Consider the following 24,549-nt stretch of genomic DNA (forward strand, 5'->3'; position numbering starts at 1 on the left):
GGTTACTATTTATCCTCTTTTTTAATTTATCTCTGAAAAGACTGCTCAGGTGGCTACTTTGTAGGTCCATTTAATGTCTCTGTCTTTCACCAAATTTAACAAACTTGCACAATTAACACCATAGTGGCTATGATGCCAACCCAAAAAGGCCACCTTAAGTAACCTTTAACTGTCAAATTTGACAATTCATGGTGACCATTTTTAACCAATGATTGGGATCTTGCGAGGTCAAATCAAAGGCTAAAATTTGACACCATAAAAGACAACATATCTTTCTTCTACCTCTTATAAATATGGGTGGATTTCATGGCCTAATGGAAAAGAAATGTGAGTCCAAATTTAGCTAAAATTCAACCTCCTCCTAGTTTTTCCTCTCCAAGTTGATAGTTCTCTCTTTTTTCTTTTTTGTCTCTTCACCACCTCTTCAATCACTTTCACTTTAGCACTGCTGTGACCAAGAGTAGCCTAACCTATCCCACCAACCTATTTGCTCACTGGTAATAGTGATAGTCACCACTACCATCGTCAACTTCTTCTTCTTATCAATCAGCCCTTCTACACCATGATTGTTGTTGTTTCTTCCTCTAGCTCCAGTCTGAGCCACCAGCCAAACCTCCTAATCACAACTAAAACTCTTACGCCAAGGGAGCTTTTTCTTTCATCCCTCATTCCCCCCATCTCGACCTCATAATTACAACTGAAACTCTTACGTCAAGTGAGCTTCTTCTTTCATTCCTCATTCCCCCTCCCCCCAACCGACATCCATTTCAGTTATATGCAAACGTGAACGTTGATTCAAGTTCTGCAAAAATAATTAACCCTTGAGATGCGTTGGACTTGTTTTGACCCAACCCATATAGACTTGACCCACCTAAAAAAAAGAGAAAGAAGTTTGTTAGGCTATTAATCAACTTATCCCAGCTTGGTCCGACCTAATTGGCTAGGCCGAGCCTAGCCTAATGTTTTAATAATAATAATAATAATAATAAAAGAAAAAAATTCCAAGGGTTATTTCAAAAAATTTGTGATTTTATTTTTCCAACAATTTTGCACAATATGAAGTTTTACATTTACATTGTAAGATATAGATCTAGTATTAAAATACCTGGTTTTCTTCAAAATATTTCTACAATTTTTATAAAAAATTCTAAAAAATATAAAAAATTTTAAATTAATTTTGTCTTTTAAAAAAAACAAAAAAAATTATTTTCATATATACAACCAAATCCTAAAAGTTTTCTAAGCTTACTTTTATAAAATTTAAAAAAAAAAGACAAAAATGCATCTTTTTCACATTTTGAAATGCAAAAATAGATATCATAACTAATTTTTGATTATTTATTAAGGTTTGGTCAAAATATCAAAAATCCTTCAACGATCATTTTGTTCACTTTATATTTAAAATGTTAGGGCTTAGTTGTAGATTTTAATATCAAGGGTGTTAAACTACATAGTAGAGTATACTCTCATATATTTAAAATACAAAGTGCAAAATAAATGTGATATTAAAATTTAGATATTAAAATGGTTAGAATTTAACCAATAAGATAGAGGCTTCTACAAAAAGAGAGATCTACCTTGAATTTTAGAAAAAGACCAATGAATAGAAACTTGACCTAGAAGAAACAATCAAATAACAATACATTCTACCCACTGAGACAATCAAATAACAATACATTCTACCCACTAAGGGTGATATGTCTTTCCCTTGCACAATCAATCTCTTACCAGACTCTCGCAGACCATTAGATTTTCTGGTAACTTTAATACTAGGTAACGACTTCTGAACCTTATAATCATAATTTTATAATTAAACTCAAAACCCCTTTCCTAGTTCCAATATCTCTCAATAGGCATAAAGTGTGCCATTTGACATCACCCTGCAATAGGATGGCGACTTTACTAGGGAACACCTTATCTAATTGGATTATGCTTTGTTTATTTGTTTATTTGCATTTTTTTTTCATTTATTTAATTTTAACTTGTATTTTTACTACTTTAGCATGCATTTTTAGCTCATGCATAAGTGCATCGAGTATGGATTAATGCCCTCATACATTTTAATTTTATGAATAAATCTATTTTTAGGTTAAATAAGGAGTAATGGTTTGCTTCATTATTTTTAGTTGAGGTTTAGATTCATGAAATATTCAACTATAAACTGAGTATTTACTCAGTAATGGCGGTTACACTATATCTCAACTATTCCTTGTAAACCTCTATATTGTTTTCATGTAAAATAATCACTTAGCAGTTCATAGACCTTTTTTGAGACCAAGTAGAAAGTTTACTCATTATGTAGTGGTCTAGAACCTACCTTTAGGATCAAGACAGACCTTACCAGTAATCTTGAACTCTACAGGATTTTCTATGCTAAAATCATGGCTTTTCTAGAAAGAGTCTGAGATTATCAAACTATAGGTCTTCGCCATTCATATTTGATGTGCATGTACTCACATTTATATCTATATACATATATACGTTCATTGTAAATAACACCCACACATGTATCAGGTTGAAATGTCAATCCCTAAAGAGTTCTGGTTAGCAAAGTCTACAACACCCGACTTCGACTAAGAAATATAAAAGATAAAGAACATGTTTATTATAATGTTCATTTCTAAAAAGAGTTGGAGTGTCTAAAAGTTGGTGTGGCTAGCCATGTTAACTTACTCAAGCAAACACTTAGAAATAAATTTGACGAAAGTCCTTCTAATTGACTTTTCACCTTTGTTCAAACCCCAATAATAGCTTAGCCTGAAGAATGAATGGGCAAATATAATCAAGAGCCTCAGCTCAATCCAACATTTGTATAGTTAACATCAGCACTAGCCCCTACAGTTATAGATACATTTGTCGATGAGTCCCACAAGACCAAGTCATATGATGACATTGATCAAGATAAAATGACAGCAATGAAAGCCAAAATCAAGGTTATTGAAAGGGAAAATTTATATGACCCAGTACGGGCGGTAAAAATATGTCTAGTTCTTCATGTAGTTTTATTAAAGAAGTTTTATATTTCCAAGTTTATCAAATTTACTGGAACTTAATGCCCCATGACTTATCTCAAGTCCTATTACAACAAAATGATAAAAGAAGCATATAATGAAAAACTATTGACACATTTTTTTAAAGATAGTTTAAGTAGGGAAGCATTAAATTGGTACATAAGATTGAACAACACGAAGATCAGAGATGGAAAGATCTAATAAATACTTTATAAAGCAATACAAGTACAATAAGTATATTACAACCTATAGAACCAGTTTGTCCAATCTGGAAAAAAAAAAAAGATAAAGAAAGCATAAAGGAATATGCCTAGAGATTGAGAGATCTAGTTGTTTAGGTGCATCCCTCACTTTTAGATAAAGAATTGGTTACTTTATTTGCCAACATGCTCAAGGCGTCATACTACAAGCATATGATGAGTAGTTTGGCATGCTCAAGGCGTTGTACTAGAAGCATATGATGGGGTAGTTTGGCATAATAATTCACTAATATTATGGTAATAGCTTAACGTATAAAGTAAGGGTTCAAAAGTGATAGAATTTCTACACCTATCAAGAAAATGAGCTTCAAAGAAAAAATAAAAAAGTTCAACAATATTAAAGGTGGCTACAAGGGTAGGAAAAAACAATTCCAAAACCACCATATTTCATCTCAAATTATCAACATCAACCCATATTCTTACTAGAAAAGCTGAGTCTCAAAACTTTCAAGCCAAAAACCAAACTGAAAATTTTCCAAAGAAAAATTACCAACAAGACTAAGAACAATTACCCCCACTACCGCTGTTTTTGAATAAAAAGTATCAAAAGCTACTAAGTATTGTGCATGTAACTCTTGAACCCTTAACATGTTTATAACCATCTTATCCTAACTCGTACAAGCTTGACCTCACCTGCAAGTATCATATTGGTGTTGCAGGACATAGCATCCATACGTGTTGTGCCTTCAAAAAAAAGTTCATACAGTTGATTAAAGTTAGGTAAATAACGTCTGAAGAAACTTCAAATGTAAATATGAACCCTCTACCCAATCATGTTTCAGGTAGTGAATAAGTAAACGCACTAGAGGTGGAATGCCTAGGAAAATTAAAAGCACCAATAGTAAGAGCAAGGAACGAAGAAGGCAGCATAAATTCTTAAGGGCCTTGAATTTCTACCGTAATTTTATATCCACACCATCAATGTAATCACTACAAGACCTTTCATAAGGAGTATACTCCTATTATTATCTTTTATTTGATCATGTCTATTTTGACATGTTTTAGTTTTGTCGACAACTTAGATGATCTCATGTTTTCACAAGGATTTTTAGGAAATTAAGGTTTTAGTATAAAAACATAAATTAAATTGGTGTTTATTCTAACAGACAAGTTCTAAAAATCCAAATAATATCCTAGTAAGGTGACTATACACCTAGAAAATCTTGAAGAACAACCTGAACACCATAAGATGACTTTAAAGCTGAATGTAATAACAAACCATTTTATATATTTGCATGAAAGAAAGCAAAGCTAAATGCATGCATTTGAAATAAGGGAAGGTCATTTTCGATAATCCTTTCACAATACTAAAAAAATTCATTGCAATCCCCTTTTGAACCTAATGTATTTTTCTTAAAAAATAATCTTAGTTATGATCACACCCCACACTAGAAGGTAAGTACGAGAAACATATAAAAAGATCCTCAATGATTAAAGTTGTCCAAATAAAACTGGGAGCATGAAAGAATTCAAATGGTCCGAAGAGTTTGAGCATTTCACAAAAATAACTAATATGAATGCTCAAAACCAAATGAAGAAATGCAAAGAGAAAAGGCTCAAGCTCGACACTGGGGGCCCCACTATAAACCATTGTCCAAATCAATTCTAAGATCCAGAAATCCAATCAGGAAACAAGCACTAGTGATTCTTAGTCTTGAAATCTCTTAAACATCTTCTAAGCATATAAATATATTGACATAATAAAACAGGTAAATTTGTTTTGGCGTACTTTGTCCATCAATATATTTATTACTAGCAATCTATAAATTACCGACAAGAGTTTTTTCATGGACTGTTTCTTTTCATGAGTCCATCGATAACATATATACCAATAGACTACTAGTGTAAATACTGATGGAAATTTATGTAAGCAAAAATATTAAATCTAGTAGTGAAATGCATTATTTTCTTACTTATTTTCTTTAATATGTCCATGGACCAAAAAATAATTTCTATTTTATTTTTTATTATACAACTAAAAATATTAATATATTTTACTTAAAAATATTTAGCTAGGCTATATGTCTATAATATTATATTTAAGATATTTATATTATATGTATAGTTCCATTTTATAAAATAAACTATATATAAAAATATGGTATAATAATTTTTTTTGCCATCATTACATTTTGTATATCGTATAGTTCCATTTTATAAAATAAACTATATATAAAAATATGGTATAATAATTTTTTTTGCCATCATTACATTTTGTATATCTTTTTTTTTATTATTGTAAGTTATTTGATAGTTATATTTAATGCTCTATACATGTTAAATAAACTTAAAAAAAATTAATAAATGATTTTTCAACTTATTTGTTTATAGTATAACTAGTAAAATATTTTCTAATATATTATTTATGGTATTATTAAATATTAAAAAATAATTTATTTTTTTATAAAAATTACTTTTTAAAAAAATATTTTATAACAAATAAACAAGTTAGTGTTTTTATGTAATCGGCCACGTTTCCAAATTTAGTAGCTAGACAATGTACAGCATTACTCAGGTATCAATGGAGGGTAGTTGAAGCGAACATGAACATTCCAAATTTATTGATGATGCATCTGATTAAGTCTGCAATCCCCTTTAATTTAATTTCAAATATTATTTTAATATATTTTTAAATAAGAAATAGTTTAATGCACAATCTCTCCCGCAATGTAGAAAAGATCTCCCGTAATCTAGAACAGAAACAGTCATCTCGAGCATTAAAGGGGGAGCAGCATGAACTCGGCCTAGAGGAAAAGAAGTAGACGGTTGTTGGAATATTTATTGAGGATAAGACAAGCTCCATTTAAAGTGACGTGGAAAGCAATAAAAACTTCCCGGCGGTGAGTTTAGTTCCAATGAGGTGCTCCATTTATGAACTTTGCTGACGCAGCTGCACTCGTTTGTAGGAGCAGTTCTCGTCGTCATCACGGTGTACGCAAGTGTCCACTTTAATACGAGGGCTTGGCAAGTGGCATGGCACCTCTATGATGGACTCCCTTGCCCTCCTCTGCAAGTGAGCTCAAGGTGGCTTCCATGAAGTCCCTCGTTGATGGAACACTATTTGCATGATTCAATGACCCATCAAGACGTAGTATTGTAGTAATTGTTATAGTTATGATTTTAAAAAAATTATTTTATAAATAAATATTTGATTAAAATTATAATTGAAATTAAAGTTGAATAAGAAGTAATTTAATGTATTTAGTTAAGAATATTTTTAAAATTAGAGTTATAAAATAATTTAAAAAAATATATATTAATATTGATGATTTTTAATTTAAATATTATAGATTTAACTACTGCTATTACATCATGAAACAAATAATATTTTTTATAAAATATTTTTTATTATTCTATTAAATTATCTACAATTTCTTTATATATAAAATACATTCGATAAGTACTACAATCATTAACTAATACTAAACACTAATTTTTTTAAATAAAATACAATTAAAAAAACATTTTATTTTATTTTATTTTACTGGGTCAAATAGGTTAGTAGTTATGTTTTAAAATAATATTTTTTTATTTTATAAAATTTATTTTTGATATTAATATATAACAATTTAATTTAATTTTTATTTTTAAAAATAACAAAATAATTATAATTTAACCATAATCTAAACATGGCTATAATCATCATTTATAAGAAAAAAGTTAGTGATGGCTTGGCATTGACATAAATTATTTTATTCGGTGAGGCATCCATGCATTTTCTGTTAGTTTTAATTTCTTACCATGTAGAGCCCGTAAAGAATGAAAACTTAATTATTTACGGAAACAAGTGGGACACATGTGAAAGCAGCCTTTGGCTGCTTCTTCCTATCCTGCGTTACCAATGCAGAAAATAATGGGGTCCATGAACAGTATTTAGTGGTTTTTTCTTTATCAAACATTTGGCTCCTGTGTTTTCCTTTAAACGCATCCTCCACCGCATAAACAAACGCCTCTTAAAAGAATAATTATTATTATTTTTTAAAATATTTTTAATATAAATACATTAAAAACGATTGAAGAACACAAACAAAAATTTTAAAAAAAAACATCCTCATGAAATACTATTGAAAAATAATTCCAAATAAATACTTAAGCTTTTTTTTTCTAACTTGGATATTTTTGTATACTTTTTAAAAGCTAACACTACCACTCCCTTAACTTATATATTTATTTTTTTAGGGATACAAGGATGCTTTATATATATATAAAGCTTGGCTAGAAATAATTGTGGTCTCAAAGTAATAATGAAAAAATCATTGAAACAGCGGCCACACGTCAAGTGCTTTTCTTTGGCAGCCGAAACAGCGGCTACACGTCAGCCAAGAAACGGCAGTCTTTTTTTCTTTTTCTTTTTTTTTTATTTTTAGAAAAGACCATGCACTGATACCCAAGTGCTCGCCAGTTCTAATTTAGGTCCCTAAACTATACTTTATCAAGGGATGAGACCAAAACACTAACCTCTGAGATTTAGGCCCCCATGAAGAGGCTCCAGTGCTCAATCCACACAAATCAGGGCCAAAGTCCATAATCCAACAGGCATGGAACGAAACAGTACACCCGCTTACCCTATTTGTCATGAATGAACTCCCTGTCTCTGCTTGCTTCTCGCCTTCTATTGACACTGATGCCCAATCGATGTTAAAAATGCTGCTAAGAACCATCAGAGATATAAAAAATGGGGGGGAAATGGGTTTCTCGAGCCTCCTTAGAAGATCTTTTTCTGTTCGGAGCAGAACTGTAGTAGACATGGGGGATAAAGATGGAGAACTGAGAGTGTTCATGGTTGCTGGCGAGGTTTCAGGAGACGCTATTGCTTCTCGCCTTATGGCTTCTTTGAAGAAGCTCTCTCCTCTTCCCATTCGTTTTTCTGGCGTTGGAGGGTAAGCAACCACGAGAACGTTTCTTCACTCCCATTATTAACTTCTATTTGCATTGTCAGAAATTGAGAGTGTTACTTTCTTTTTTTTAAAAGGCCCAGGATGTCCAAGGAAGGATTGGAATCTTTGTTCCCTATGGAGGATATTTCAGTGATGGGGATGTGGGAATTGTTACCACATCTTAACAAGTTCAGAGTGAGTAGTCATTTTGTTTACTTACTTGAGTCTATGTTAATTGGAATTGAGCGTTACTGTAAACTTTCAGGTAAGGTTGAAGGAAACAATTGAGGGTGCAATTTTGTTTCAGCCTCATGTTGTTGTAACTGTGGATTCCAAGGGGTTTTCTTTTCGTCTTCTAAAGCAGTTGCGAGGTAACATGAACTAGCCTCTCAGTGTTGGCTTCTATACTTGTTTGTTGCTTATGTGATGCAAATGTTGTAGGAAAATGGGGAAATGATTTTTGCAGCTAGATATGGTTGGCAAGAATTGAATGGTCCTCTGCATTTTCATTATGTGGCTCCTTCGTTTTGGGCGTGGAAAGGGGGAGAAGCAAGGCTCAAAGGCCTGGCTAATTTCGTGGATCACATCTTATGCATACTCCCTAATGAGGAAGCAGTTTGCAAGTTAAATGGATTAGATGCAACCTTTGTGGGCCATCCTGTCCTGGAAGACATTGTTGAATTTAATTTGGTATGGATTAATCTTCAAACCTCGGAATGTAATCTGGTTTAACTCTTTAATAGAGATAACATATTTAATTACACGTCTTTGAGTTTCCTGCGAAAGTTAAGAGAGATAACATGTTTATTGTTCCAAAAATATGCTAGTTAAGAGAGCATATCTTGTGCATTCATCTACCAATTGCCCATGCTGTCTGAAATGATTACTTAATGATTTGTTCTGGATGTTTCCGATTATAATTTACTTTTCTTGTTGACGTTCTAACATTTATCATGTTTAGGGAAAGCAAGCCTCACCACATGACCTTAAGATAGAAGGAAATTCTGAAGATTTCCGAAGGAAATATGCATTATCTTCAGGTAATACGTTGTGATGAATGGTCTAATTTCCTGTATTTCAAAAGTATTGTTCTACTTCACATTGAACAATGCTTCTTGTTATTATGCCATTATGGTATACATGATAGTTAACTAATAGATCTTGATCAATAATCAACATCATGGTCAAGCTTTGTTCTTGGATATGCATCTTCACTTTATCCTTCTATAGGTGATTGAAAAATTGTAATGTCTGCTATATCTTCTTAATTATTACTTGGGAGCTGCTCTCTAAATTTTGAAATTGAAGCCTGTTTTAACACCTCAGAAGTTGCATCTTTGGAAGGTGCTGCGGTCATTTCCTTGCTTCCTGGAAGCAGATTGCAAGAGGTCATTCGGATGCTTTCCATCTTTGCACACACTTTTGATCAGTTAAAAGACTCCATTCCTGAATTAATTACCGTGATCCATGTGGCTCCTAATCAGCATGTAGAGAATTACATTGATGGAGTCATTCATAAGTGGCCTGTGCCTGCTATACTGATTCCTGGGGGACATCAACACCTGAAATATGATGCGTTCAGTGTAAGCTCTTCTGCTCTTCTCATACAGAAAGCATTCATAGTTGAATCAGAAATCTATGACTTAGGAAACATAAGGGATTGCAGCTGTTGGTGAAAATGGATTGCTTGCATAGTTTCCTTGTCACATAACTAAAGGATTGCCAGTTCCTAATTGATCTCACTGTCATGGTTGAAATAAGAAATGGAGGAGAGGAGGAGTCAATCTGGCATAAATTGGCCTAGTTATTAGTGGGAGTATGCCGAGGAGTCGGATTTAAACATTGTACAGTACTGAAAGAGGGTGGGCACTGCCAGGAGACTTAGGGAAACTTGATTGTGGTTAATAGTGCCACATCTTATATACAGCTTCTTCTTTTTTTTGTGTTTTTATTAGAATTTTGGCCCCAATTAGGATCTAAAAGAGGGTATCTAATTTCTCTTTTGGTGTATTCAAGATCAAGATAATTTTGGTAGGTTTTTTATTTTTTTTCCTTCCCAATGTTCAGTTTGCACCTTGAGTTCGATCCTAAATCTCCATAAATTTGAAGAGCCTACATTTGATAGGTGGAATATGTATAAATTATTTCATTCCCATTATGTGATAACACCCTTAAAGCCTCGTTGTTGGAACTGAATTGAATGTCTTGCAGGCCAGCAGGATTGCATTGTGTACTTCAGGAACAGTGGCGATGGAGTTGCAGCTTGCACGCTTACCATGTGTTGTTGCCTATCGAGCCCATATCCTAACTGAATGGTACATTCAATATAAAGCAAAGATACCTTACATTTCTCTTCCCAACATTCTCACAGATTCAGCTATAATCCCTGAGGCTCTCTTTCAAGCATGCACACCTACAAATCTAGCCTCATTGCTTATGTAAGATCTCATTCCTCTATGGATATTGATACTTCTATTTTCCTAATGACTAACTGGATCTAAAAAATAGCAAAGCCTGTGTAACATGATCTTCTGTGAAGATGGTTCTCAACTATATTTGTAACTTCAGGATAATATGCCTCATTTCAGGAAACTAATGCATAACAAGAGACTCCAAGAAGAACAGATTGTTGCTGCCGAAAATGTAATAAAACTTCTGTTTCCTTCGGAAAGAATTATAAACAACTTGGAAGAACAGATGGAATGGAAATTTCCAAATTGCACCCCAAGTATGATAGCATCATCCACTATCCTAAGCCATGTAAAATCATGAGGATTAGTTTACCGAACATTGTTGTTCAAGTTTAAAATGTCGAGCAAGTGGCTGAAGTCATGGAGTAGTTTTAAGCTGAACTTGTTATTTTGAATGTGAAACTTCTAGGATAAATTTCATGGTCAGTCTTCACTCTGAAATATACAGTGTGTTTTTTAGGTTCCATGCACACACATTAATTTCAAATTTTCAATATTGCAAATTCAGGCAATCAGATGTGTTTGGCACTCCGTTTCATCACTTTTTGAAAAAAAATTATATTTTTTTAATTAATATGTTTTTGATGTTTTTTAATTATTTTGATGTGCTGATTTCAAAAATAATTTTTAGAAATAAAAAAATATTATTAATATACTTTCTTAAATAAAAAATACTTTAAAAAACAATTAATTGAATAAAAAATACTTTAAAAAACAATTACAATAATTTAAACATGTTATTCAGGATTGTAAACCATAATTCAAATTGGACTTAACTCAAATTAGAAAGTACTTAGTGTTTTTAAAACCTTTGCCTGGCCCGAGTTTATGCATGCTGAAAACCAGTATTAATTAATTTTGTCAATATCATATTTATTCAATAATGAAACTTATAGTATATTCAATATAGGATTTTTGAATATCATGTACACAACTAAAATAAAATTATTTTAGAGTCTTTAAGATCTTATTGAGATTTAGCATTGTTTAAGAATCTTATCTTTCTTTATTTTAAATAATTTTTTAAAGGATAAATTGTTATTAATAAGTCATTCATGGTCTCTAATAGTAATTTACACAAATTATTCATAAACAAAATTTTAAACTATTATTTGGAAGAGAGTAATTGTTATATTTATAGTGTTACCTCTAATTATATATTTTTATAGTTTTTATAACTAATAAACAACCTCTAAAAAATAAAAAGAATAATTTACTATTTATAATAAATTAAATTTTTATTAATAATAAAGAATATATATTTATATAAATATAATAATGTTACCTATAAGCAATGTATTAAGTTATCATCAAACTAACTTTCAAATCTATGATAGGTTTTGCTTGCATGATGGAGCTTTCAAATTTGCTCTCTTTCTCTCTCTTTGTTTGTTTATTATTATTATTTTTTGTTTTTACTTTCAACACACGACATATTGTATCATATCCAATAAAGATAATCCAACTACCATGCATTTTCCATGAAGTCGTCTTGTGCCTTGCAAAGATGAACGACCAAATTGTTAACAATGTTATACAGTAGACCAAAAGCTTCTCTGTCACACACATACAAACACACGCACACTACGAAGAGAGAGATCATGGCTTCTTCCAAGCTTCAAATCTTATGGAACCAGCCACCCCGCAGGACCTACAAGTTTGTTTTCTTTTCTATTCCTAGAAGTCTAGAACTCTTTTGTTTAATGTGTGGGTATGGAGTCGCTACTCAGTAATTACACTACTTCTGTTCATCCCATGTGTAAAAAAACAAGCTGCATATTTAGTATCGAAAATGGTTCAATTTCTTCCTACTGCTAATTTAAGAACTTACTTTTGTCTTTAAGGTAACAGATTAAACGGTTCCCATCTTTGATGTATACTGAGAATAGCACCGAGGCTTAATACAAGTTAGGGGTGAATACTTCATATTTTGGCTATGAAATAAAAATATTTTACTGAAAATTGCTATACGACTTTCTATCGTATTCTTCTTCTTCTTGTTGAAAAATTACGAGCTTTCTTTCCTCCACATGCGGGCATATATATATATATATATATCACCATTATAATTAGAAAATATTTACATAAAAAAGTACAAGTTAAATAAGCTAGTCCATTTAAATTCATACATGCCCAACATTATAATCTTCAAAATATATAGATAGAAATGTTATTATCAATAATTTACATACACAAAAGATTTACTAGTAAAAGAAATAAACTCTAAAACTACTAGGAGACGTGATATTGAGATGAACCTGCATAATCATTTAAAAAATATAGAGCATTTACACTTGCATTAACATATATATATATATATTAGTTACTTACAATTTTTCACATTTGCTGTCATTTTTCAAGTACTATTCACAAATCAATAATCCAAAATTTAAATCTATCCACATCATAGAACTTCAGTTTCAAACCAGTACAACTGGACTATCAGTAATAGTTCCATACCAGCACAGCTAAACCACCAGCACTAGTTTTATACCAGGATAACTGGCTCATAAGTTGTCCATTCATAAGGCATCAGTTCCATACCAGGATAGCCGGTTCATAAGCTGCCCATTCACAGGACACCAGTTCCATTCCAGGATAACTAACTCACAAGTTTTTTATTTTTAAAATAAATTATTATAGGAAAATCTACCAACATTTCATATAAAATTTCATTGATCGAGAAAAAAATTTAAATATCTAAAGTTCAGAGAAAGAAAAAGTATTCAATATATTAAACACCTACCTAGTGTTTACATCCTGCTAGCTAAACCTGTCTATTGAGTGGTTCCTATAGCCCCGTCCAATCTTGCAGGTTCAAAAAAATATATATATATATATTTATGATACCAAAAAATAAGTTGAGAAGAATACCAAGTCGTATTCCTGACAATAAAGATTTACTTAAAATTTTTTATCAGGTTTTAAATTATAAAAATTCAGGCAATCCACTAAGTTAACTTGAAATTCTAGTGATGTAACTTTTTTAAATATTTTTTAATAAATCCTAAAAATTTAAAATTATTTTATAAATACTCAGCCTCAAATATCTTTTTTTTATAACCTATATTAATATAAATTGTTTCTTATATTTTTTATTAAAATAATTATATATTTTTTTTATTGAAATAATTATATATAGTCTACATCCACATATATTATTTCTTAACCTTTTAATATAAAATGATTATATATATCTAAATATCCAAATGAATTAGTTATTAATTTTTTTATGGATAATAACTATATTATATTATACATCATATTTCTTTTTTATAACCTACATTCATATAAATTATTTTTTATTATTTTATGATTTAGGGTATTTTATTTTTTCAGCTTTTTTTTTTCTTGATTTCCTAATACAGATAGAAGTACATTGTTATTTTAATAGTGGAGTAGACGTAATAACAATCATGTGCGTTCTTAGGAATTTAATATGACTTGAAAGAAAAAAAAATTGATTGATGTATAAATTGATTGAAATTTTTTTGTACTATAGAAAAAAAGAAAGGAGATTTCATGTTCTCCACTTTCAAGCGCATTTTGGACGTCATTGTAGGGGAATAATGTGATTTTTACATTGTTCTTAGGATGTGTGAAAATACAACTTGGTCCTTTAAGTTTTTAAATTTTTTCACATTTGGTCCCTATAGTTTTATGTTTTACCTTTCAATTCTCAAACTTTATTTTAATCATGTTTCAGTATTTAAGTTCTGGAGATGAGAAAAAGTTGTCAAATAAAGATAATAGAAAAGGAATTTAACTAGCTACATTTCAATCATAAAAAAATAAAAAAATTAATCATGATAAAAAAAAATTAGATTATTTTTTATGATAAAAATTATTGTGGTAGTTTTATCTATTACAAATTCCATAAAAAATAGGTTGGGGTGTCAAGATTTTTTGAATTTATTTTTATTTTTTAGTTTTAGTGTGATAAAAAAGTATTTTAAAATTATAAATCAGCTAATTTAGATTCTTACAATGCTTAATGGGTTTTTTTAATTAAAAATATTAAAAATTAAGTTATGAGATAATAAAAAAATTTACCTTGATTTTTCAATCATTTATAGTGGTCTACAAATTGTTACTAACAACACGTTATCCGCTTATTTCACAAAAATAAATAAAATACTTGACGTTGAGGTTTGGTCTAGGCCCACATGTATTTATCTAACATTTTTAAAAATAATAATAATAATAATAAAGAATAAGTATTTATTTACCATTGTGTTTATTTTTATTTTTTAAAGTTCTTTTCAAATTATTTTTTGTATGAAAAACTATCAAATTAAATTTTTTTGCAATTATTTTTTAATGACTATAATGTAATGATATTAAAAATAATAAAATAAAATTTTAAAAAATATCATTTTAATATATTTTTAATTAAAAATTACTCTGCAATACCAATATATATATATATATTACAAATTGTTCGGTTTTCGAACAAACCCATAGTTCTGGATTTTTCTCCAACCATGCCATGCGACAGCACATACGCAAGAAAGTAAAAATAAATTATAAGAGGACGCTTACTTTAAGAGGATCCTCGCTTGTGAACGCGTACGCCGTCTATATATATATATATATATTGTTTTTGTTTTTTGATTTTATCTGGCTATGAACGCTTACAACGCTGAAAGAGAAAATCCACCACCTAACAATACACTCCAAGAGGTAAAGATTGAATCTTTTACTAAATTCCCAATCTGGGTTATGTTCAATACCTGCTAATTGCCTCATTTTCTTCAAGAATCACCAAGGTTTTATCAGCTTTGGAAATGATGTTGAACTGATTTCAACCATGCTTTCTTGCACGCCAGCCCTGGTTAAATTTTATTTAAAGTTTGTAGCTTCTTCTTCTTTTTTTTGTATCTTTTCGTAATTAGATCTTGTGGGGCAGTCTTAATTGTTTTGAAGTTGGAGATTTTGATGTGGGCTTTTCCGGTTTTTTAGGTAGTGCTTTCTGTGTTTTTGTGTCTTTGTTGGTTTCTTGCAGAAAATCCGAAATCTCAGATATTAGTTCCTGTTTGTTTATGCTATTGTTTATACACTTATTTGATTATTGACCATTTGATAATCGCTAGGTTCGAATATGTTTATGTTTCTGTTTCTGTCGAAGCAGTTATGTTATAAATTCTGCAGCATGTTATCTTCTTTTTTTATATGGTTACTGAACTTAGTTTAGGTCTGGTTGAGGTTTTTAATGAACTTTTGGTTAAGAATTAGTGTCACTTATGGAACTCGTAAACAAGTATGTCACTTTACGTGAAAATTTGTTGGCAATGCATGGTTAAGAAGATTCTGTCTTACCTAAAATTTTCTTTCTGCAGCAAAACACCAGAATGGCCGAAATTATGTTTAAAGTAACAGTTATATGGCGGGGGAACAAATTTATTGTGGGAATGAACACTGATGCTTCTGTCAAGGATCTAGGGGATGAACTTCAGAAGTTGACAGATATCAGGGCAGATACCATGAGACTTATTGTTCCGCGATTTTCTAACAAAAGCTCAAAGCTGCTGTTTCCTTTCTCGGATGAACACTCACAGCTCAGCTTGCAAGAAGCTTCCATTATGGAGGTATCATCTCCTACTCTCTCTCTCTCTGTTTTTTTTTTTGTGGGGGGGCAAATATGACTAATTTTCCATGTACATGCTATTTTGTAAGTGTGCTTTTACTGAACTTTAAACATGTTTGGATGTGAAAGAAACAGTCTGAATGTAGTTTATAAATCTGATGCTTTAATGGATTTTACTTGTAATCTGATCCTATATAGCTTAGCTTTTCAATCATAGGTCTTTAAATAAATGGGTGTTTGTAGAATACATTTATGATATATGATGTAGTTTATAGCTGTTATCACTTTACTGCTGTTTTCCTGGTTGGTTTTGCCACATTTGTGTGGTGGAACATGCTAATCGGCCTTGTTATCTGAACAACAATTTTGCGTACATAATGTATTTTTATCTAGGACTGACCTGATCATAATGTATTTTGTTAAAAAGGTCGCAAGCAATGTAGCGAATTAATTATAAGGTGGCAAATAAAGCTTTAGAGTGAACATTTAGTACTGATCACATCTTTGCTTAATTAATGGTTACTTTCTTTGCATATGCCAAAACTATTGTATCAAGTCTTCTAATTATGTCGGTGCTTAATTTCAGGGAAAGTTTATCAGAATGTTGGGAGTGTCTGAAGATGAAGTTGATAAAGTTCTACAAAATGCCAAGGTTGACCTGAGGATCGCTGGATTTGATGAAGAGGAAAAGAGAATGAGGCAGCGAATGTCAGAGAAACCTTTTGGTTTGCTTAAACTTCCACAAGGACCTTATATCTTTTGTGATTTTCGCACACTTCAAATTCCTGGAGTTGAGGTGCATTTAAATGTGCCAGTTACTTTTGCATTTCAATTTAAAGAAATTATTAGATTTCCAATTATGCATTATATATCATGGATAAAATATAGGCAAAGGAGGAATGAATTGTGTCACTTATACTGAATTTTGGCATCATAATATCCTATGTTATAGTATTTTAGATGAAAGTATCATGATTAAAATATGATCCAGTACTTTCCTAGAGATTCTGTGAATTTCTCTAACAGCAAAGACTTGTTATTGATTCTAGCTGCTAGGTGTTTGAACTTGTGCACTAGAACAGCATATATGGAATGCACGGAACATTACATTCTGAATCTGTCGGTATTCCAAGACTTGGTTTTATGGAAAAATAAACTATCATTGATTTCCCTTGTTTTTGCTTATCTTCAGCTGAACCCCCCTGCTTCAGAGGCTTTGAAAAGGATGCATATGCTTGCTGCGGATCCTGGAATTGTTGCTATAATGAACAAGGTACTGTTGGATGCATCTTTTCAAATTAAACACCATTACTTAACATTCCTAACAATTAACTTTTGAATGATCATTTCCAAAAGCATCGTTGGCGCGTAGGAATTATGACTGAGATGGCCCCAGTTGGTTATGTTGGTGTGAGTCCCAAATGCATTCTTGGTTTCAATAAGGTAATGTCCTCCTCGAAGCGTATGAAAATATATTGACTGGTGTCACTGTTTTACTTTCTTTTGTCATTTTGGTTTCTTCTTTCCTTGTTGACTCCTGTTTTGGCATTGCAGGATCTTGGAGAGGAGATATCTCTCCGTCTTCGAACTGATGACCTCAAGGGTTTCAGGAAATATGAAAGCATCAAGAAAACTCTTCTGCATGAACTTGTAAGCTTTATAATCATATTTGTTTTTCCTCGAGTTTTGAGATTATTGTTATTGAGTTATTTTTGTTCTTATTTTCATCTCAGGCTCACATGCTGTACTCAGAACATGATGCGAACTTTTATGCTTTGGATAAACAGGTACAAATGTGTATCCATACACTTGTTTATTATTGTTGCATGATGAATGGTTAAGTTCAACATATTGTTGTCTAAAATTGGTGTGTTTTTTGGGCCAGCTTAACCAAGAAGCTGCTAGTTTAGATTGGACTAAATCAAGGGGGCATACCTTGAGTGGAGTCAATCATCAAGACCAGTACAGCGAAGACTTCTATGTTTCAGACAGTAGAAGCTCCTCTGTTAAGCTCGGGGGAAACGTGTCTAATCAACTGGCCGGTGCCCGTGCATCTTCTGTGGCTGCTGCTTATCACCGTTTAGCAGATGCCTCTTCCAACAGTTTGGGAGCCTCTGAAGTGCATGAAGAACCTGACCCAGATGATTCAATTTTTAACATGCATAAAGAACCTGATGTCAAGGGTCAGGTAGAAAAAGGAAAGTTAGATATTGAAAATCTAGATAAATCTTTGTGGAAACCTCACCATCAGCCTGTTCCTGATGAACATCCTTTCAATCAAAACAAGAACGAACCTGATCCTGATGATTCTCAAGGTAATGACCATGAGGTGATGGACCTCTTGAATGGTGGGATTCGCCCTGACAAAAACATTGATGAACCTGATCCTGATGATTCTCAAGGTAATCACCATGAGGCAATGGACATCCTAGATATTGGGATTTACCCTGACAAAACCGTTGATGAACCTGATCCTGATGATTCTCAAGGTAATCACCATGTGGTGATGGACATCCTGAATGGTGGGATTTGCCTTTGCCCTGACAAAACCATTGATGAACCTGATCCTGATGATTCTCAAGGTAATCAGCATGAGGCGATGGACATCCTGAATGGTGGGACTTGCCCTGACAAAACCATTGACGAACCTGATCCTGATGATTCTCAAGGTAATTACCATGAGGTGATGGACATCCTGAATGGAGATATTCGCCCTGACAAAACCATTGATGAACCTGATCCTGATGATTCTCTAGTAACCGGAAGCATTGAAGACCAGTTCCATCTAAAAAAAGCTTATAAAGAACCTGATCCTGATGAATCTGAAACAAATAAGGTTGTTCAGGCTGAGCCCAATCCCGATGATGATTTAGCAGTGTCACATGAAGTATCTAGGATGCAAATTGATGAACCAGATCCAGATGATGAAGAACTACGGAGAATCCAAGATCCTGTTAGTGTTATCTGCAGCCGCCTACAGAAGGCTACTGAGACACTGAGAGCTGAATTGAAGTCCACAGAAGCAACAGCAGCTTTGCAAACTCTTCTTAAGATAATTAGGTATTTTTATTTGGTTGTTCTCTTTTGTACAGTTAGGACCGTAGGTATATCGCATTACGCTTTATCCTTATTTGTTACATACCTGCACAGTAGTATAGCTATGAGTCAACTTGCATGATCATAGAACACTTTTGATTCACTGATTTTCCATTTCCATCATGATTATTGTTTTATCTTTATGTCGTAATAAAGGCTGAAATCAGTTTTAACTTCTGGCAGGAATGTGATCGAACACCCAGATCAGTCGAAATTCAAAAGACTCAGAAAGGTTCATTCAGTGTTACCCAAATGTCTTTCCCGATAATTCTTTGAATTTTGCTTTGGTTCCTTTGTCTAATCCCTTGATCACTATTTGTTGTACATTTTAGGCTAATCCCATAATCCAGAAAAATGTTGCCAGTCACCAAGGTTTGTTTCTTTCTTACAATGTGCACATGGATGGATAGATAACGTTGGAGAGAGTCATCTTCGCTGACATTTATTTGTTGGTTGTCTGTTTCTCATGATTTACAGCTGCGGTGGAAATTGTTCATGTGGTTGGATTCAGTGAGGAAGTTAGTTATGATGAAACTGGGAAGGCTGATACTTACCTAGTGCTGAAGCGGAATGATCCAGGCTTGCTGTGGCTTGCCAAGTCAACCCTTGAAGCATGCATGGCCTAGAAGTCAAATAAGTGTGGATCTGTGCAAGAAGAATGATACTGAATAAACCCAGATTGTTGGGGATACCCTGTATAAATTTGTGTGTTGTGTGTATCAAAATTACCTCCAGGATTGTACTCTGGATTTCCAAGCGACATAAATTGTGAATAAAGCCCCCATGGAAGTTACCGAGGCCAGAACTTAATGCTGGAACGATTTTATGGATCTTTCACCGAATTGTCTTCTTTCATCTTCATTTAAATTTTTTTAAGATTTCAATTGGAAATCTCCAAGTTGACTTTTTTTTTTTTTTCATTAGATAACAAAGCTATTTTCTATTTTTTTTCTAATTAAAATTAAAGAGATTTTTATATATCCTTTCAAACTGTTGGTCAAGTGTTGACTGAATCAAGAATTCACGTGTTGCTTAATATCAAACGACAAGAACTAAGCTAAATTAAATTAGAGTAAAATTCATATTTTGTGAACATTTTCATTAATAGTAATTGAAAATTAAAAAATATAGTTATATCATTTTTGTTCTACTACTTTTAGATGATACTCTATCTTCAATGTTCAGAATACACGCACCCGCACGCGCTCATCCTCGCCACTAAATGCAAAAGCTATGGATGAGCTATTGACCAGTGATAAATTCCCATCACTAGAAGTCGATCAAGGGAAGGTTACTCCTTTCTTCGGCAGTGGAAAAAACGCTGCAAGAAGCCGCTGAGATAACACAATTTGTGCACCCATACACCTTTTGTGGAGATGACAAAAACTCTACTCTTGGAATTAACACTCTTGTATAAACTTGTGAATAAACCAAGGCACACGCCAAATCCAAACCAAAAGTATAGTTTTCAGTTTGAACTTCCTGTAACTTGCACTATTGCAAGCTCACTTAATGATCATTTAGCTTCTAGTCATTGCTAAACTTGCAGGCTCATTCATCAGGGAGGGCATTGAAATTCATGAATCCATTGAAACATCCCCACCATTCGGGTTCGGCAAATTGGTGCCAAGGGAGCTTTCTGATATGTTCTGGGGATGACCAGCTCCAAACTGGAACTCTTGTGGAGGAACTTCTAGAGGACGTGTGAAGATAGAGGGAGCACCAACACCAAAGAACGCTGGGACAGGAACTGGATCATTAGCCTTTGGGAAGCCAAAGCTAAAAGATGGCGCACCTACAGGAGGGAAGACTGGCAGGGCAGGGTTGATATTATCATTTGACCCGAAAAGCTTCTGTTCATACTCATGCAACTGCTGGTGCACGGCTAAAACCCACATACAAAAGTGATAGTCAGACATGGGATAACTTCTCTCCTGGGAAACAAAAGGATCTCAGATAAAATGCATAGGCCAATGGGTCCAATACATCAAGGTCTCGAGACCAGAAAAAATTTGTGTGCTGCCTGAGAAAATTATTTGAGCTCATCAATCAACTTTCGTATGATGATCTTTTACCAGGAAAAAGGGGAATGAGACCCGGTAAAAGTCGAAAATTTTCATAGCATGAGGTAGCACTTTCTGTAGACTTGAATAAATACTGCAGTTCTAAACTCAGTAGAAGGATTCTTGATTGCTTTAACAAATAGAAACACAGAATGTATAATATTGACCACAAAAGCAATTGCTTGCCCTATAAGCAAATCAGCATCAAGGTGAACATACCTTGAGTTAGATCAACAGATGGTCTCCGCTCTTTCACCCACTGGTAACATTGAGCAAGTCTCCATCCTCTGGACTTCATCAAGTAAGCCATTACAATAGCTGGAGACCTGTCAGAAGAACAAGGTTATATAATTTCCATAAACAAGTCAATAAAATACATTGCTGAACCCTAAAACACGTGCCAAGAACTAACAAGTAACAATGGCCCCAAGATGTGATATGAAATAGCACAGAGTGAGTCCCAATAGACACATAGGTTACACTATTCCCAAAATAAAAGGAGAATAAAGATGACCACCATATTTGGCAGAAACACTTAACCTATTTTTTCCTGACATGCAATGGACAAGAACGCGAGCCTTGTCCCTCTCACATTGCTCTGCAAAAAACAAGCATACGTTACTTTACACTCTATCCGTGATGGAAAAATAAAGGATTGCAGTATGTAACAAATCCTGATAAAGTCTGCCCAAATTGCAATTTATCAAATCTAACAACCAACCTATTGATTGATTATCACTTAATGGTTGACCGTGAGCCAATTATTCAAAAAAATAAATACTTCCATAAGTGAATTCTCCAATCAGAAGAAACATGATTTCAAGCTTCAGGGCTACAATTTTGTCAACGCGTCATGGTTACAGTTCATCTTATTGGAATACAACACGGAAGATTTTCTTCCTCTAAGCAAGTACCTATACAACACCACCAGCCAAGATATTTCCCCCCTCATTATTCTAAGAGGTGATAGAACAATAGACATTGGCCCTCATAAAAAAAGGTGCATTCTGAACAAACCCTACCATGATCAGAACCATAAGTTGAACTAGCGAGATAGTTGATCATTTAAGTTAAGAAATCAAAGAAAACTTGATTTAGCATTTAGAGACACAGATGCTTATCCAAGGTCGAAATGGAGTAAAGCAGAGGATTGATACGACCTCTAAATAATTTCACAACCATATGTAAACAGAAGTAACAGCAGATGCACGTGGCATAAGCCTTCTAAAGCATTCAACAGTGCAACTTCTCAACAGCACAACGAAAAAAGAGCACTTTCCAGTTCTTGTGTGGTCAAGTCAAAAACTTGATGAAACAGTGAAAGTAACACATACCTATTGATAATTCATCAAATCTAACTGACATAAAGACCGTCAAGAACTTGAAGAAATAGTGAAAGTAACGCCTGCCAATTGATAATTCATCAAATCTGACTCACCTAAAAACTGAATGGCATCGTCAAATTGTAAGATCTTGTCATCTTGGAGGCAGTGATAGGTGAATGAATTCTTGTAGAGATTTTGACACGCAGGAACTGTCTGCAAATAGACAAAACCTAAGAATAAATCAGATCTCTTATTATTCCTGGTCTCTACTAAGCTGTTGCTGGTGACATAAATAACAGGCAACCATGAAATTAAAGAGTCAATTAATTGAAACCAACGAAATAGAAGATACTGTAACCCTGCAAAGAACTAAATCAGTTTAATTTCAATTAAAGCTAAACTTTTTTTTCCTTAAATCTCATACTAACTACTTTCTAAGAAGCTGTATTATTCAACCTTCGATGCTTTTATGAGAAACGAACACTAAGAAATCCCAATCAAACCCTAAACCATAAGAATTTAAAGCCAACGTAAGATAACCGAGCCATTTTTCTACAAAACAAAAAACCTATCAATTTGTTCTCAGTATTCAACGCAAAAAAAAAAATATCAATTACATTGAGCACACGAGTAATTCCTTGGGTTTTGAGGAGCTCGGATCGAGAGGCGTTGTCGTAGCTGCCTAAGAAAAGGAAGTCGGGGAGGATCTGAGAAGGAAAAGCGCTGAGGTGAACAGAGGGAGACTTATCGGCGGTGGATTCAGGCATACGGTGGCCGCAAATCCCGCAAACCTCACCCTCTTCGTACTTGTGGTAGTGACCGCATACCCCGCAGGGGTTTTCTCGCTCCCTCTTCCTCATCATCATCATCCAATCCAATAAGTAATATTATTTATTAAATCGCCAAAAAAGATGGGATTGATGATTATGATGATGATGATAGGTGTTTATTTAACGGAACCGATAGAAGAGTTTTCGGTACGGGTCTGGGCGGGCGTGATTGAGAACGAGACAGAGGAAACTATTTGTTTTAAATGGAAAATGAGAGAGTATTTATACGAAAGAGTATTTACACTGTTTTTTTCTGGTTACTTTCTTGCTAGGGACAGGCAGGGTGTGTCAGCAGTAATGCAACGAAGCCAGAGCGAGTACGACTATATGTTAAGGAGAATATTCATTAAATTTGGAGATCTTGAGAGGATTGTCGTTGGTTTTTGAAAAAAAAAAAAAATCACCTTGTTCACCGAGGTTTGATGCATTTGGATTTTGTTTAATATAAAGTTTTTGATTTTGTTTTGTAGATATTTTATTTTTTAATTAGAATAAAATATTTTATTTTTAAAGCAATTCAATGTATTGCATTGAAGTTGTATATATATAATTCAAATTTAAAATAAATTAGTTATAAATTATGTAATATAAATACGATTTTAAATAAATATAATTTTAAAATTTAAAATATTTTTAAATAGTAAAGGTTAAATAAATTTTTAACTTAAAGTAGTTCAACTTAAATAAACCATAAAATATTATAGAAATAAAATATTTTAACATAAATATTTTAAATATAAAATTATATTAATGTTATTAAGGTTAATAGAATTTAAAATATCATTTATTTTGCTCAAATTCCCATAAAATATAAACATGAAAAAAACAACATAAATATAAATTATATATATTAGTGATAAATCTAATTTTAAAAAATTAATATCATTGTTAATGAAAAAAATAATTATAATTTTTAATATTATGATTAATATCATTATTAATAAAAATAGTAATGAAAAAAAACATGTGGAATAAAATCGGAATATTTTCATTAAAATTTAATTAAAAAATCTAAAATGAATCCAGAGT

The 24,549-nt window shown here is 32.6% G+C and overlaps 3 protein-coding genes across 9 annotated transcripts; 2 read left to right on the plus strand and 1 right to left on the minus strand.

Moving 5' to 3' along the window:
• The first annotated feature begins 7,712 nt into the window (after positions 1-7,712).
• LPXB (lipid-A-disaccharide synthase B) lies at positions 7,713-11,131 on the plus strand. Of its 4 annotated transcripts, none has more exons than XM_011005180.1 (8): positions 7,713-8,151; positions 8,244-8,343; positions 8,414-8,519; positions 8,615-8,838; positions 9,110-9,188; positions 9,478-9,731; positions 10,360-10,586; positions 10,737-11,131. In XM_011005180.1, the coding sequence occupies exons 1-8, from the start codon at positions 7,847-7,849 to the stop codon at positions 10,918-10,920; spliced, it is 1,479 nt and encodes a 492-aa protein (XP_011003482.1). In that variant the 5' UTR covers positions 7,713-7,846; the 3' UTR covers positions 10,921-11,131. The 4 variants fall into 4 exon arrangements, with proteins under 4 accessions (XP_011003482.1, XP_011003481.1, XP_011003483.1 ...); XM_011005179.1 differs by having other exon boundaries at positions 7,714-8,151; positions 9,475-9,731; XM_011005181.1 differs by having other exon boundaries at positions 7,715-8,151; positions 9,493-9,731.
• A 4,063-nt stretch (positions 11,132-15,194) lies between these two features.
• LOC105110214 (zinc metalloproteinase-like protein) lies at positions 15,195-20,141 on the plus strand. Of its 3 annotated transcripts, none has more exons than XM_011005183.1 (11): positions 15,195-15,302; positions 15,959-16,207; positions 16,793-17,002; positions 17,399-17,479; positions 17,563-17,649; positions 17,761-17,856; positions 17,940-17,993; positions 18,092-19,266; positions 19,486-19,534; positions 19,635-19,674; positions 19,780-20,141. In XM_011005183.1, exons 1-11 carry the CDS (start codon positions 15,246-15,248, stop codon positions 19,926-19,928), a joined length of 2,247 nt encoding a protein of 748 aa, XP_011003485.1. In that variant the 5' UTR covers positions 15,195-15,245; the 3' UTR covers positions 19,929-20,141. The 3 variants fall into 3 exon arrangements, with proteins under 3 accessions (XP_011003485.1, XP_011003486.1, XP_011003487.1); XM_011005184.1 differs by lacking the exon at positions 15,195-15,302 and adding an exon at positions 15,324-15,453; XM_011005185.1 differs by lacking the exon at positions 15,195-15,302 and adding an exon at positions 15,337-15,470.
• A 475-nt stretch (positions 20,142-20,616) lies between these two features.
• LOC105110215 (protein-tyrosine-phosphatase IBR5-like) lies at positions 20,617-23,729 on the minus strand. 2 transcript variants are annotated; one of them, XM_011005187.1, is made up of 5 exons: positions 23,308-23,727; positions 22,804-22,903; positions 21,906-21,963; positions 21,585-21,691; positions 20,617-21,187 (listed from the first exon to the last, which is right to left on the minus strand). In XM_011005187.1, exons 1-5 carry the CDS (start codon positions 23,557-23,559, stop codon positions 20,880-20,882), a joined length of 825 nt encoding a protein of 274 aa, XP_011003489.1. In that variant the 5' UTR covers positions 23,560-23,727; the 3' UTR covers positions 20,617-20,879. The 2 variants fall into 2 exon arrangements, with proteins under 2 accessions (XP_011003489.1, XP_011003490.1); XM_011005188.1 differs by having other exon boundaries at positions 21,169-21,236; positions 23,308-23,729.
• Positions 23,730-24,549: the final 820 nt, after the last annotated feature.

Source organism: Populus euphratica, unplaced genomic scaffold (assembly GCF_000495115.2).
Source record: "Populus euphratica unplaced genomic scaffold, PopEup_1.0 scaffold244.1, whole genome shotgun sequence".
Classification (NCBI taxonomy): domain Eukaryota; kingdom Viridiplantae; phylum Streptophyta; class Magnoliopsida; order Malpighiales; family Salicaceae; genus Populus; species Populus euphratica.

Excerpts from the sequence above, each read along its gene's own strand:
- LOC105110214 (XM_011005183.1), top strand. The coding sequence starts at position 15,246 with ATGAACGCTTACAACGCTGAAAGAGAAAATCCACCACCTAACAATACA. Across the intron at positions 17,003-17,398 it reads TTCAAATTCCTGGAGTTGAG|CTGAACCCCCCTGCTTCAGA; the intron begins GTGCATTTAAAT and ends GCTTATCTTCAG. Across the intron at positions 19,267-19,485 it reads ACTCTTCTTAAGATAATTAG|GAATGTGATCGAACACCCAG; the intron begins GTATTTTTATTT and ends AACTTCTGGCAG.
- LOC105110215 (XM_011005187.1), bottom strand. The coding sequence starts at position 23,559 with ATGATGATGATGAGGAAGAGGGAGCGAGAAAACCCCTGCGGGGTATGC. Across the intron at positions 21,692-21,905 it reads TGCATGTCAGGAAAAAATAG|GTCTCCAGCTATTGTAATGG; the intron begins GTTAAGTGTTTC and ends TTCTTCTGACAG. Across the intron at positions 21,188-21,584 it reads ATCTGTTGATCTAACTCAAG|CCGTGCACCAGCAGTTGCAT; the intron begins GTATGTTCACCT and ends TGTGGGTTTTAG.
- LPXB (XM_011005182.1), top strand. The coding sequence starts at position 7,847 with ATGAATGAACTCCCTGTCTCTGCTTGCTTCTCGCCTTCTATTGACACT. Across the intron at positions 8,152-8,243 it reads CGTTTTTCTGGCGTTGGAGG|GCCCAGGATGTCCAAGGAAG; the intron begins GTAAGCAACCAC and ends TTTTTTTAAAAG. Across the intron at positions 8,839-9,109 it reads ACATTGTTGAATTTAATTTG|GGAAAGCAAGCCTCACCACA; the intron begins GTATGGATTAAT and ends TATCATGTTTAG.